Source organism: Dromiciops gliroides, chromosome 4, assembly GCF_019393635.1.
Source record: "Dromiciops gliroides isolate mDroGli1 chromosome 4, mDroGli1.pri, whole genome shotgun sequence".
NCBI classification, from domain to species: domain Eukaryota; kingdom Metazoa; phylum Chordata; class Mammalia; order Microbiotheria; family Microbiotheriidae; genus Dromiciops; species Dromiciops gliroides.
In genome coordinates this window covers 52,937,570-52,953,362 of record NC_057864.1, presented here as the reverse complement: position 1 = coordinate 52,953,362, position 15,793 = coordinate 52,937,570, and the positions used below count along the sequence as shown (strand labels likewise).

General features: G+C 43.2%; 1 protein-coding gene across 2 annotated transcripts in view; it reads left to right on the top strand.

Moving 5' to 3' along the window:
- The window catches only part of OLFML2B (olfactomedin like 2B), a 55,713-nt gene that overhangs the window by 29,083 nt on the left and 10,837 nt on the right, over window positions 1-15,793 (top strand). Inside the window, exons 5-7 of one of the 2 annotated variants that reach the window (XM_044003840.1) lie at window positions 5,800-5,976; window positions 11,909-12,140; window positions 12,785-13,324. In XM_044003840.1, the coding sequence (XP_043859775.1) occupies window positions 5,800-5,976; window positions 11,909-12,140; window positions 12,785-13,324 (949 nt within the window). The remainder of the gene's footprint in view (window positions 1-5,799; window positions 5,977-11,908; window positions 12,141-12,784; window positions 13,325-15,793) is intronic. The other variant, XM_044003841.1, reaches the window with a different exon arrangement.

Sequence of the window (15,793 nt, the reverse complement as noted above, 5' to 3'; positions counted from 1 at the left end):
TGTCACTTGAGCCTCATGATAACCTTGCGAAGGCTGGTATGGCAGGAATTCATGCTCCCCATTTTATAGAGGAGGAAAGTGAACTTTGGAGGTGATGGATCTGTGACTTGCCCCAAAACACCCAGTTAGTAAGTGTCAGAGACAGGATTCGAATCCAGATCTCTCCCCTCTTCAGATAGGTCATGCCACTTGTGGATAATGCTCTATTAGGGAGTTTTTTCCTAACACAAAGACTACAAATTGCCTCTTTGAAACTTCTACCCATTGCTCTCAGTCCCACCCTCTCAGATCAAGCAGAACCACTAGAGCAGGGGGTCTTCACCTTTTTAATGTCCTGGACTCCCCTAGGTGACTCAAGAAACCCCCTTTCAGATTAATGTAATATATAACATTAGGGCAGCTAGGTGGTGTGATGGACAGAATACTGGCCTAGAATCAGGAAGACTCATCTTCCTGAGTTCAAATTTGGCCTCAGACACTTACTAGCTGTGTGACCCTGGGCAAGTCACTTCACCCTGTTTGCCTCAGTTTCTTCATCTGTGAAAAGAGAGAATGAAATGGCAAGCCACTCCAGTATTTTTGTCAAGAAAACCCTAAATAGGGTCACGAAGAATGACTTAAATGACTGAACAACAATATATAATGTTTCAGAAGAAAGCAATTATGAAATAAAGATATTAATTTTTTCCATCCAAGTTCCTGGACTCCATGAAGCCTATATAGGCATCTCTCCATTAGGGATCTGTGGACCACATTAAGAACCCATAAGAGTTCTTAGAGCCTCTAAAGTAGTGTCTAGAGCCTTTTCTACATGCTAATTCTTCAAATGCTTAAAGACAGTGCTTTCTTACATAATTCCTCCTGCAAAATCAGAAGCAGTGTCTTCTAGCCGTTCTCCCCCCACCCAACCCCCTTAGCAAGTGCTCTACTTCTTAGATACCCCAGTAACCTTTAGACAAACCACTTGATGCATGCCCATTCCTGGCATCATCCTTACCTTCACCATCCTTTCTTTGGTGGCTCACTTGAGTTCTTACCTCTTCCTAAACTCCAGGTGCCATGCCCACAACACGTGGAAAGATAGGGAAAGAATCAATGAAACCCACCCGGGTTTTATTTACGTCCAAAGTTGCCAAGCAGATACCCAAGGGAACTATGAGACAGTGTCAGGGAACTGGGTGTGGTTTTCAAAAGAACTTTCCCATTGATGCTAAGCTCTGACTAAGATGATGTTTTTCTTCCCATCTCAGCTTTTTTTCCCTGTAAGGAGAGTAACCACAGAACTGTTCTACAGTCTGAAGGAAAACAGACCACAAAGAGTGGATGGATCAATTTGACAAATGTTTTCAAGCTCAAACTATGTGAAAGACATTGTTCTAAGCACTGGGCATGCAAAGATGAAAAATAACACGGTCTTTGCTTTCAAGGAGCTTAGGGACCAGGGGAAATGAGGATGGGAATAGGACACGAAAGGAGATCTCGATCCAGACAAAATGCACTTGGAAAATTTGAGGAAGGGGAAAGAAAATTCTTTTGCATGAGAAAATCAGGGAAAGCTTCAGAAAGGAGGTGGCACCTGAAATGATCGGTAAAACTTTTGTTGGAAAGCTGAAAAAGCAAAATTGATGGTGTCCCAGGTTCCCAAATGGTTGAATGAGAACTGGCTTTTCTTAGTTCTGTGTCCTTGGATTATGAATGCAGTTCATGGTCAGGGGACCCATCAGGAGTCCATGAGCCCAAATGGGAACAAGCTACTACTTCCAAGATGTTTTGGAAACTGGAGCCTCTTCTGAAACCCATGAGTTTCAAAGGTCACTGAAGCATTTAAACTCTGGCCAATTAACCCCAATGGTGTAGAAAGGCCAGAGTGTTCTAATCCCTAATGGATAACATCCCCAGTATGCAGAGAATTCCATTTCAGAATGGTAGAAACTCACATTTACATAATGCAATTGAACAAACACATTTTTTTATGTTACAAAGCACTTTACATTATTACATTCCTCATTTGATCTTTACCCTGTGGGGTAAATGCTATTATCCAGTCAAACATGAGCTCTTTGAGGAAAGGAATTATTTTCTTTGTGTCTCTTATATGCCCTAGTGCCTACGACCATGCCTGGTACATAGTAGGTGCTAAATTAATGTATGTTGAGTTGAATTGAATCCCCATATTAGAAGGCCGGCAAGAAGGAAGGAAGGAAAGAAGGAGGGAAGGAAGGAAGTAGGGAGGGAGGGATGGTGGAAAGAAGGAGGGAGGGACAGTGGGAGATAGGAAGGAAGGAAAGAAGGAAGCAAGGAAATTATTAAGTACCTACTATGTATCAGGCACCATGTTAAGCTCTTTAAAAATATTATTTCATTTGATCCTCACAATAATCCTGGGAGTTAGGTGCTGTTATTATCCCCTTTTTATAGTTGAGGAGACTCAGGCAAACAGGTTAAGTGACTTGACCAGGGTCACACAGCTAAGTAAGGCTGGATTTGAACTCAGGATTTCCAGAAACTGAGATTTTAAAATGGTAAATAATTTAATTGCTCAGGGTCACTATAACGAGTAACCAAAACTTGAACCTAGTCAATCTAGGTCTTCTGACTCTGTTATGCTTTCTCTGTATTGCTCCTCTGTAGTAATCTGGTTAGTTATACCAAGCATATATGGTGAGTGCTGCCTTTGGGTAGAAGCCTGTATGAGTCAGCCACTGGGCTGTACTGACCCCTTTACCACCTGAGGTTTGTTTTTTGTTTGTTTGTTTGGTTGTTGTTGTTGTTGTTGTTGTTTTGCGGGGCAACAAGTGACTTACACAGCTAGTAAGTGTCAAGTGTCTGAGGACAGATTTGAACTCAGGTCCTCCTGAATCCAGGGCCCGTGCTTTACCTACTGCACCACCTAGCTGTCCCACCCCCCAGGTTCTTTATATATTGGGAATGCTTAGTTTTATGGCGGGATGTAGCTTAGCACAGTGCCTGGAACATTGTTGTTCAGTCGTGTCTGACTCTTCATAACCTCATTTAGGGTTTTCTTGGCAAAGATACTGGAGTGGTTTGCCATTTTCTTCTTCGGCTCTTTTTTACAGACAAGAAAACTGAGGCAAACAGGGTTACGTGACTTTCCTGGGAGCAATAGGGATGGAGAGTGGAGCCCTAGGGAAGTCCATTACCTTGTGCTTTTCAGAAGCAGTGGTATTGATTTCAAAAGTAAATAATATTGATTTGATTATGATTACTAGAGCAAGAGATAGAAAGTGAGGAGGGAAGGTACATATGATGATGTCGAGGTGATAGCTAGCTAGAACATAGCCAAAGACATGTGATATGCTACATGGTCTGAAGCCAGCTAGTTGTGGTGGGCTTTATGAGTATACACTCCTTCACTCCAGTTGGGATAGCTTGTACTTTCCAAAACAATCATGTGGATAAAGTGCCAGAACTGAAATCAGGAAGACCTGGGTTCCAGTTTCTCTTTACTTAAATCTATACTACTGTGTGTGCGTGTATGTATGTGTGTATGCATGTGTTTATACACATGTATGCACATGCATGTGTGCATAATATATTGTATGTGTATATACATATGCATATGCATGCATATTTATTTGTTTGTTTGTTTATTTATTTATTTTTGTTTGGTTGGTTTTTTGCGGGGCAATGGGGGTTAAGTGGCTTGTCCAGGGTCACACAGCTAGTAAGTGTCAAGTGTCTGAGGCCTGATTTGAACTCAGGTACTCCTGAATCCAGAGCTGGTGCTTTATCCACTGCGCCACCTAGCTGCCCCATGTTTCGGTATCTGTAAAACTGGAATAATAATAGCACACAACTTACTGGTCTGTTGTGAGGAACATGTGTCGAGTGCTCTGCAAACCTTTTGTCATTCAGTTGTGTTGCACTTGTCCAGAGTCCCACAGCTAGTAAGTGCCTGAGGCAGGATTTGAACTCAGGGAGATGAGTCTTCCTAACTCCAGACCTGATGCTCTTTCCACTGTACCACCAAACTGCTAAGCTAGCCTAAAATGCTCTGTTAAGGTCCACCACTGTTAGCAGTCTAGAGAAGGAAATGGCAAACCACTCCAGTATCTTTGCCAAGAGAACCTCAAATGGGGTCACAAAGAGTCAGACACAACTGAAAAGACTCAACAACAACAACAAAAGACATGGTTAGTGGTACGCTATACTGGAATTTGGGGGCTGGGCCTGGGGCCTCGGTAATATAGCAACTCTTAGGTAGGAAATTCCCTTGCAGGTGGGCAAGTGAAAGAATTTCCTGGGGCACGGAGAGGTTAAGTAACTTGTTCAGAGTCACATAGCAGGTGTAAGAGGTGGCATTTAAACCCAAGTTGTCCTGGATGCTAGGCCAGCTCTTTCTTCACGAGGCCATGTTGCCTCTTACATTCTGCTGAGATATTACACGTAAAATGCCTTCCAAATTTTAAGGTACTAAATAAGTATCAGGTATTATTGTTGCTGGTGGTGGTAGTGATGGTATTATTGTTAATAATGGCATAGGCAATAATGAATGAATTTTAATGATTGCAATTTAAATTCAATAAACATTCAAATACTTGCTCTGTTCCAAGGAGTGTACTGGGTCCTGCTTTTCAAGAACTTGAAAAACTTTGTTCTTTAAATTAGATTAAGCATCTTTCTGATAAGCTTCTTTACATTGCTTAGCAAATCACTTTTTCTCAGCGGAAAGGAAAATTTCAAGGATCCAAACGACCGACCGGAAGTGTAGAATAAGTGGGTCCAAATAAGGACAATTTTCCTATAATGCTAAAAATTTAAGACAGTCTGTTAAGATAGACTGGAAACACATGGCGGGCCTTCACATCATAAAGAGAGACAGAGTCCTTGCTCATAGTTGGGAGTCAGAGGACCTGGGTTTGAGTCCCTGCTCTACATTTTCCCCCACCCACTGACTGCCTTGTTTCAGATGGAAAACGTAATACTTGGACTACCCATCTCTCGTGGCTCTTATAAGAAAAGGATCTCAGAAACTTTGAAAGAGCTTTAAAAATAGGTTTCATTTTATTATTACAATGGACTATAAGCAATGTAGATCTATCCTTAAAGCCAATAAAAAGCTCAGGTACTCTGAGAAAGTATGACTAGCATCTTTGCTTTGGGGGAGGCTTCTTAGGGTAATAAGAACACTGGACTAGAAATCCAAAGAACTAGGGTGCAAGTTCTGAGCAATAGGGTGCCTTCCAAATAGAACAGGAGTGTGCTGGGAAATGTTTAGCAATCAGCTCTCTAGAAAACAACCCCCCCAAAATATGCATGACACACTTTTAAGTTTGATCTGCATTCTTCACATCTTTTGTTTCATTTTCTGAAGTCTAGACAACAAAGAATCAATTTCTGATTTGTAACATTTGTTGATTTCACAAGGTATAAATTCTCATGCTGAACTTTTAAAAGTTGGTTATCCTGAGCTGGTTTGAGCTGGCTCCAGCACACTCCTACTTCCCAACTCAGTGATTCTAAAACTAAGATGGGCTTGCTCTGAAAACTGTGCCTTGTGACCTGGCATCAGCATCCTGCACAGTGCCAGAAATATAGTAGGTACCTAGATACTTGGCAACTGGCTGATTCCCAAGGTTTCTGTGGGAAGTTTTTCCCACATTAAGGAGACAAAGAAGTAGGTGGGATTCGTGCTTTGGCAAAGGGATTAGACTGATTGACCTTGGAGTCCCCTTTTAGGTCTAAAATTTTATGGGTCTCAGAGCCCCTTAGCCACAGCTGTTTTCCTGTTGTCATCAGATCCTTTCAAAGGGACCTTCTCTTTTTTCACTTTCCCAGGAAGTTTCCAAAAATCTCACCAAGGAAAATGAGAAGATCAAAGAGGACATGGAAGATATTCAGAATGAAATGAACAAGAGAGACAAAGAAAACTGCTCCAGTGGTATCCCAGGAAGCATTCCAGGCCTTCGGGCAGCCTTACAGAGGGATGCTGCTGCAGCATATGCTCTCCCTGAGGTAAGGCCCCACACCACCAGATACCTTTGATCCTTGTCCCCACACTAGACACACTAGACAGTTGCCTATGTGATCAGGCTTGGTGGATCCTGACAAACCCAGCCATTTCCCCACCAGTTCCTAGAATGCTGGACTGAATGCACTTCTTCAGGTCCTGGCATTGAAGGTTTGTGGGCAGGCACACAGATGTGATCTGTTAAATCAATGGCACCTGCTTACCACTTTAGTTCATCAGACCAGCTCCATTCACTTCATTCTTGTCAATCACCTGGTAAAACTCTGAGGGAATGAGATATAGAGCAGGTTACTTATGAAGGTGGAAGGCTCTCTGAGAATACTGGGAGTATAGTCTATTGCTCAGGAAGGCATGTCTCATTTGGATAATGCAGTAGGGAGTCCTGGGGACCCAGGGTGAAGTCTGACTGCTGAGAGGGAAGAGGGGCCACTGAAAGATGAACCACAAAGAGAAACAACTTCCTGTTGCCTAAGAATATGATACTACAGGAAGATTAGGGAACAAATGAGAGAGAGAGAACAAAAACATATAATAACAGATTTCCTGAAGCAGAAATGGCTCCCAATACATTGCCCAGTCCAAGCCTGCTGTGGTGTTGGGGAAACTAAGGGATGCGTCTTTGAAGCTCAGAAGGAGATCCATCCACTCCCTCCACTGCCAAAGGGGATCAGAGTTTCTCATTTTCAGAATATTTCCTTAGCTCCATGCAGCTGCCTAAGAGAAAGATTATTCCTTGTGCCTGTGAAATATGTCTCCACCTTTCTCTGGGGCTGAGCTTATGGGACCTTTTCCTTGGCCTTGATGACAAATAATGTGGTGCGTTGAGAGACCCAGATCAGATTTCTTGAGGGCAAACAGCAAACCAAATCAGACACTCCAAACTTAAAGAACCCCCCTTTTTTTCCCTTGCTCAGCAAAGTGAAATTTCCTCCTCTAAACCCCCATTCATCAGACTGCTGAAGTCAGCACAATACATCCGAAGCCAGAGAAGCAGGGACAGAGGAGGGGGTTGGGGAGACAGAAGAGGGAAGTGGTGAGGGAGGCCCAGGGTGGAGTCTTCCTTCTCAACTCACCAGCCATCTCTTTGGCTACTTTGGAGAGTGAAGAGGGGGACGGAGGAGGTGTAAGAATTTGTTTGCTTAGTTTTGAGAGTTTTGAAATGGCAGAGTTTCTCAGAATGTGAGCTACACTTTGTTGGGGGCTTGTCTTGAGGAAATTTCCTTGCCAGGATGGTTCTGGAGAGGAGTGGGGCCAGGAATTGAAGTCATGTAACAGACTGTGGGATTAATGAAGGAGAAACCACGGCCTGGTGGGGGCCCTCTACTCTGCAGCCTAGCCTGGCTCCAGCAAATTCAAGGAAATTATATGTTCCCTGGCAAAAGCAGAGCCATCTCCATGTCTGAGGAAGGGTCCGGAGTTCCTCCCCACTCCTGTGAGCCTAGAATTAAAGATCCCTTATGGATGTTGCCACAAAGCCATGACGACTCGATTTTGCAATGCAGAAGGAAACCAGTCTCCAGCAATTAGGTTCACCTCATCCTCAGAACCAAGAGACTGTGGGCTAAGGCCTCTTGTTCCATTTCCAAAAGACTCCTGGACAGAAAAGGAAAGAGTCCTTGGGACTGCTGGCTTAAGGTCTGAGGTCCTGCTGGAAGACCGGGTCTTTCTTTCTGACTTCTGTTTATCATCAAGCTTGTAGGGCTTGATTCCGGGTGGGCAGCCCACGAGGAACAGCGGCTGTTAACATTGGGTTTCTTTGGCATAGACAGCTGATGGGGTTTCAGTGTTGGGGGAGAGAACAGCCAAAGATGCAGTACATTACAGGGAGATTTCTGACAGATCTGTGCTCTTTGGCAAGTAGCCTCTGGAGCCAGACTTGGGGGAGCATCCCCAGCTTCCCAGGATCCAGAAGCATTAATATCCCCACTCAGGGGATTTGCATACGAACAAAGGGGAGGATCTGTCAGGACATCCAGAATCTGTTTTGCCATCTCATGATGGTGGGAAGAGGATGGGCTTGTGGGCTAGACAGGGACCTAAAGTATTTCCAGGACAAATTTTGTAGTCAACAGTAGAGGATGTGTTTTTTGTTTCTAGGGCAAGTGTCAAGTGGTGGGGAGACTCTCATGCTTGGAGACAAGGATCCCCCCCAAAAAACAGCTTTGTTGTCTGTGTGATATCATCAGGGGCTAGAATTACAAGTTTTAAAGGAATTTGACCACTATCCCCTTGGCAAGATGTGGGGAGATGACTGTAGGTTAGGCTGAGCTGGGAATCTGCCACTTCCTTTGTTTGCTTACTATTTTGACCTTCCATCCTAAGGATGGTTCTGGGCAGCTGGAGATGGAGTCGACTGGTCAGCATATCCAGAGAGGAAGATCTGAGGCCCCTCACTCTGCTTTGTCCTTGTATATACACGGTGGCCCCAAACAAGTATCCATAGGCTTCATGGAAGTAGAGGCTTTGAAGTGTGTTCAGATGACCTTTTGTGGGACTTGTGAGAGAGGAAATTCATGTTTTGCCATGTGAACTATAGCTAAAGACTTCTCATTCTGGAGTTCACTGTTGTAGGCATATGTTTTAGGTGTCTATGTCTATGTCTATGTCATGTCTATGATGTGTTTGCTGTGTCTATCTCTATGTTTATGTCTATCTCTATCATCTATATCAATATATGTACTGTATATATGTATATCTATATCTCTACATCATCTATATCAATGTCCATGTCTAATCTATGTCTTATCTATGTCTATGCCATGTCCATGGCATATCTATGTCATGTCCACGCCATGTTTATGTCGTGTCCATGCCGTGTCTGTCGTGAAAATTTCTAAGTCCCATGAAGTAAAGAAGTAGGAAAGTCTCCAAGCCACAGAAAATAGATTTATTAAGAGAAGGCCTATCTCACAACAAAGCTGGTCTCAGGTCTAGAACCAAAAGACCCCGAGTATAGGGATCCCAGTAGTTTTTTACCTCTACGGGTCTCTCAGAGAATTGCAAATGGTACAGAAAGAATACCTTGAAATACGGTTACCAATAAACAGATTATACACATGAGCATTTATTGGCATAGACAGGATCACCAAATGTGACTGGCACTCAGCCAGCTCACTGATCTGGCCCAGACTATGTCACATATTGTGTCACAGAATGCTATGGTCCTGAGTCTCAATGCTGATTGGTTCCTTCAACTTAGAAGACTAAGAGAACACTCTAGTGTTGTGGTTAAGCACAGTGTACCTTTTAAAAAGGGATATCACTGCAAAGCTGATACATGACCCTTGCTTGAACACATAACCACAATGGAGATGGACAATGGTCAAGAGTCAAGTTTACAAGTACTGCATTGACTCAAGCCATGAAAAGAATATTCAGAATACATAAAGAACAAGTTACACAATATCTATGCTCTGTGCTGGATTATTAAATACTAAGGGACTAGAGAACACTGAAGATTAAGTAAATCACCATCTGTAGTCTAAAGCACTTATATCTAAGGGGTGAGGAAAATCTCACTTGCATGTCTATGCTATGTCTATGGCATGTCCAAGGCATGTCTATGCTGTGTCTCTGCCGTGTGTCTGCCATGTATCTGCCTTACCTCTGCCATGTCCATGTTGTGTCCATGCTATGTCTATGGCATGTCCAAGTTGTGTCTATGGTGTGTCTATGTCCATGTATAGTTCTCTCTCTATATCATCTATATCTATGTCTATGATGTGTCTATTCTGTGTCCATGCCATGCCCATGCCATATCTATGTTGTGTCCATGCCATGTCTATGCCGTGGCCATTTTGTCTATTCCATGTCTATGGTGCGTCTATGGCATGTCCATTCTGTGTCTGTGGTGTGTTGATTCCATGCCTATGCTGTGTGTATGGTGTGTCCATGCCATGTCGACATGTCTACAGCATGTCTATGGTGTGTCCATGCCATGTATATTGTGTTTCTATGAAGTGTCTATGGCCTGTATATGCCATGTCCATGCTGTGTCCATGCCATGTCTATGCTGTGTCTATGGTGTATCTATGTCGTTTTTATGCATGGGTTTTATGCATGGGTTTAAGGCATGTTTTACTCATGTAAGTAAATGAATGGGTTGGACCAGATAATAATTAAATCCCGTTAATAGAAGTCAGCTAGGTAGCGCTGGCCCTGGATTCAGGAGGACCTGAGTTCAAATGCATCCTCAGACACTTGACACTTACTAGCTGTGTGACTCTGGGTATTTCACTTAACCCCCGTTGTCCTGCAAAACAATAGAAAATTTAAAAATAAATAAATCAGTGCTTTGAGTCAAATCCCATGATAAATGGTTATGTTGGCCTTCATATAAGTCACCCTTTCCCCCAAGATTACTTTTTTGGGGGGGTTGGGCAATGAGGGTTAAGTGACTTGCCCAAGGTCACACAGCTGGTAAGTGTCAAGTGTCTGAGGTCGGATTTGAACTCAGGTCCTCCTGACTCCAGGGCCAGTGCTATATCCACTGTACCACCTAGCTGCCCCCCAAAATTACTTTTGCATAAAATCTTAGTATGGCCTAAAATTGGTGTTATTTTTTCAGTGCCTACTGAATATATCTCATTTCTTTCATAGATGAGAGAGAGATAGATGATAGAGAAATAGTAGAGATAGCTAGGTAGCTGGATAGGTGATATAGAGATAGAGGTATAGAGATATATGGTAAAAAAAAGATTGATAGATAGATAGATAAATAGATAGATTAGATAGATGAGAAAGACATAATAGAGAGGAAGAAAGAAAGAGAGGGGGAGAGGGGAGCTAGGAGAGAAGTGGGCATGATTGGTCAGGACACCACCTCAAATGGAGGTTCTGGGCAAGAACCCATTGATCAAGGGGAGGGGGGGAAGTGGCCTATATTCAAACCAATATAATAATAATTATCATTACCCTGATCCAGGGTACAGCAAAAAATGTCTTAACCATAGACAAGTGTGAGAATTGGAATGACACCCCCTGCTGGGAGGAACATTGTGAACTCTGGCCTAAAAAGAAAACATGTGACTTCGGCATCCATAAGTGACCTTTCTGGGGTTTTGAAGGTTGGATCGGCATCTGGAAGTGATGTCTGCCACCTGTGGGTCTTATCAATTGGTACTACCACCCAATTAGCTTGGAGTTGTGTGCAAGGATGGCCCTGCTTCCTGTTTGACAGGGGGCTTCTGGGAGAAGCCGCAGAGAAGTGAGGTCTTTTCGTTTCTGGACTTTGGCTTGGTGGCAGGGGCAGGCAGAATAGAGAGAGTAAACAGATCTTATTCTTTATCCATGTGTTTCTTTTTACTAATCCCTAATATACTTTAATAAATACTTACTGCCCAAAGATTGGTGCTATACGTTTCTAATTTAAGGCGACCACTCATTAGATTTTAGACATCACAGCTAGAATTTTAGACCTTACACAAGTCTAATTATCTTCAAGCAATTCAACAAAACAAAATGCCATAAACATGGGGTGGCTCTTCAGCATTAGTTGCAATGGGATGTGCCCTTACACTTCTTTCTGCTCCATGTTTTGGCATTCTTCTCTATGAGCCTCACTGTGTTTGGTACAACCTCCTTGAGAGACTTTTTCTTATCCCATACCAACTTAATGTATGAGAAAACTCATAATTAAGGGCAAGGGTCCCTGCCACCCATGACTACTAGAACTCAATACCCTTTTTTTTTTTTGTGGGGCAATGGGGGTTAAGTGACTTGCCCAGGGTTACACAGCTAGTAAGTGTCAAGTCTCTGAGGCCAGATTTGAACTCAGGTACTCCTGAATCCAGGGCCAGTGCTTTATCCACTGAGCCACCTAGCTGCCCCCAACTCAATACCCTTTTGAGCAAGCCTTCCCATTGGCTTTGGCTTCCTCTAAAAAGTGAACTAAGTAAGCCCTTATGTCTTCCAAAGCAGCAGTATGAAGAGCGGTTTCTTCGAGAAGAAACTGTGTCCCAACAAGTCAACACCATTGATCTACTTCCACTTCAGCCCCCGGCTCCTCCAGAGGCCATGACACCACGGAGGCCCCTCCAAAGGCAGATCCACCTGAGGGGCCGGCCAGCCTCTAAACCTACTGTCATACGGGGTATCACCTATTACAAGGCCAAGGTCTCTGAGGAAGAGAATGACATCGAGGAGCAGCGTGAGTTGGGGTTAGCAGGGATCGCTATGGGAAAGAAAAGGGTGGAGTGGGGCCAATAGCTCATTTGGAGTGTAACTCATAAAGAAAAAGACAGGTTTCTTCTTAGATATACCCAACCTTGGCTTTTCTGTTAATGTGACTTCCTTGAAGCCACTGTTATAGTCCATTCCTTACCTACTGATATTTGTGAATTAATTGCAAATATTCAGGTGTCTCCTTCTGATTGGCTGTATGACTTTGAACAAACGCCTTCAACTTTCTGAACCTTTATCACCTCTTCTGTAAAATGAGAGTGTTGGACTGGATGGTCCCCTTCCAGGTCTAACATTCCAGCAGTCCCTGATTCTATGGGACCACAGGTCTCACCACATGCAGGGAGAGCTGCTAGTTGTGATTAGATGAGTTTAGCAGGAGAAATAGTAGTGAAGGGCAGGATGAAACCTCTAGAATATACAATTTCCTTCCTCCTATGAGTTTTCTCCTCCTTTTGATGTAAATCCCCCAAACTGTTGCCATCTCCAAGCCAGAGTGGAATGTTGAGAAGACTCCTTATTGTTTCCTAAGTACTCTCTGCTCTTATGACAACCAAATTACACTAATCCAACCAACATGTTGAAAATGGGTCTTATGTTATCTTTTGGCAGAAGACGAGCTTTTCAGTGGGGAGAATTCCATGGACTTGCTCATTGAAGACCAGCTCTTGAGGCATGATGACCTGTTGACTAGTACTACCAGTAGGCCAACTCACAGTTCTGCCATGACAACAGATTACACCACTCAGGCTACACCTGTTAAAATGGCAGCCACTTTACTCCCACCTACAACCTCTGCTGAATCTACAGTGGGAGTCACCAGGGCCCCTTTGGCCACCTCGAGCAACCAACTCCCAGTGCTGCCTACAAGTACAGAATCTCCAGAAGACATCCATGAGGTGACCTCCGAGGCACCAACAACCACAGTGGCACAAACCACCATCCAGGTGCCACTGACCACAGAGACCTTTACAACAGTAGCAATGGATGGAGTGGCAACAGGCACTCACATTGCCCCATTTCCTCCCACCACCATCAGGGCAGGGACTGAGGACCCACTTGGGATAGACACTGCTTCTGCTGGAAAAGACACAACTCCCCCTAGGCCCACTCTAAGTCCAGAGGAAGAAGACGACATTAGGAATGTGATTGGTGAGTTGTCTCTTCCTGAGCCAGGTTAATGAGCTTGATGTAGGCAGAAGTTCTGCATGTTATAGAAGAGTGGTAAATAGTTTTCACTGTCGCAAAAGGCTGAATTGTTTCTATTTAATAAATAAAGGTGCCTTACCATACTAAGAGAATCAGGGCAGGTGAACTTTGGAGTCAGCAAGAAGCAATTTAGGCAATAGTTCTAAACTTTCACCAGACCCTGTGCATTCTGAGGCAAGCAGAGATCCAGTCTTGGTGATACATGCCTGGTACTGGGGAAGCTGAGGCTGGTGGACTGTTGAGACTGAGAGTTCCAAGTTGTAATACAACTGAAACCATTGGGTGTCTTCACTAAGTCCTTCACCCATATGGTGAGCTCCTGGGAGTAGGTTGGGGTGGGGATAGAGAACAGTGCACCAGGCTGCTTAAGCAAGGACATAGTGACCCAGTTCAGAAACAGAAGCGATCAAAGCTTCAACCTGATCAATAATAGGATTGGGCCCATAAGTGGCTACTTCCTTCTTGGGTGACATAGCGATGCTCAGTCTCAAAACAAAGAAAGAAACAAACAAAAACCTCTTAGGAAGAAGCAAAATTCTTGGTCTAAGGCTATAGGTTAAGTTGCTATGGTTGCAGATGAAAAAAGAGCTAGGAAAGGTGTTTGATGTGCCTGGTTAAGTGTTCCCTTTGGCTCACTGTGTTTCTCTGTTCTATGTGTGTATCCCCAGAGAAGTCTTGTGTTCTGGGCCAGGCTATGAACTACCTGAGGTTTTGAGCACATAGAATAATACCACAGGGATTGGGCCATGATTATTCTGTCACAAGATCAGAGCTAGCTGTGTCCTTGACAAGATCTAAGCCCTTTCCTATTCTCTTAGTATGGCTGTGCCAGAGTTTTATGGGATTCTGACTATGGGAATGTTACATTAAAATTCTCTAAAACTTAGTATGCAGAAAGTTATTTTGTTTGAGGAATCATTCATAAACACTACTGTCAGCCAAATGTTTCCCACTTACTGATTTGGGGGTGTTTATGGGGTTTTTTTTTATCATTTTCATTCAACAAACACTTGTTAAGCCCTTGGTATATGAAGAAGAAAAGGCAAAGTGGGATAGTGAGTGAGTAGGGGGCTGACTTTGGAGTCAGGAAAACATAGGCACCAGTTCCATCTTTGACATATACTGTTGGTGTTAAGTGACTATGGGCAAGCCACTTAATCTCTCAATGCCCCAGGAAGTTTTCCAAGGTCATGTTACAGATAAGCTGTCTGTCTACATCAACAGAGGGAGTTTCCATACCAAGAATTTCCCACATTGATAAAATTATAAATTTAGTCCAAAAGAAAAAAATGTACAAGAAGCAGTGTCAAGCAATGAAGGATAAAAAGACAAATAAGACTCAGTCACACTCTCCCCAAGTATACAAGGGAGAGAAAAGGGAGATAAGACACTTACCCAGATTAGAATAATATGAAGTAGCACTTAATACATAGGAGAGAGATACAAAGTGCTATGAAGAACCCAAATGGGAAGAGCATCCTTCTAGCTGTCAGGATTAATGGAAGCTTCAGGGAGGAGGTGACATTTCAGCTGAACTTTAAAGGAGTGGTAGAATTTAATAGACAGAGATGAATGAGAGGGTATTCTATCATTAGGTTATGGTGTGAGAAAAAGCAGAAAAGGATGGGACATAGGCAACAGGGAGTATACTAGTTTGGGAGAAGCATAGAACATTTGAAAAGAAAAGAGAGAAAGGACCAGAAAGGTATGTTGGAACCATATTGTAAAGGGTCTTGAATGCCAGACTATTATTCATTTGGCAATGGGGACTCATGGAAGGATTTTGAGCTAAGGAATGACATGATTGTAGTTGCCTGGGCATTAGGAAGATTAATCTGGCTGCTGAGTGAAGAAAGAGCTGTGAGAATTGGAACAGGGATAAATTAAAGGCGAAGAGACCAGTTAGAAAGTAACTGAAATCATTTAGGTTATTTGAGATGATGGAGAATTGGGTTGGAAAGGAAGGGAACAGATGAGAGTTAGAACTAATAGGGTTCAAAAGCTGTTTGGATAGGGAAATAGAAAGAGGAAGAAAAGTATTAGGTCTTGTTGACATGGTTATGTTAAATTACTAGCAAAAAGAAAGGCAGTCCTCCCTCAAGAAGCTAATATTCTCATGGGAGAAGACCATACATAAAAGGAGAGTAAAAAAGGTGGAGGGGGTAGGGGAATGGGAAAGTACCCACAGTGGGGACAAAGTGAAAAAGTTATTCAACAAGTCATCAGCTGAGCTGGTATAGAGATGACCATGGCTGGTAGTGCTATTCATTGAAACAGGGGAGTGAGAAGAAGAGCAAGTTTCAGAGAAGGGGTTGGTATGGGGTTGGGGTGGAGGGGGAGATGACAAGTTCAGTTTTGTAAATGCTAAGCTTGAGATGCTGGCTGAATATCCAGGTAGAAATGTCCATCAGG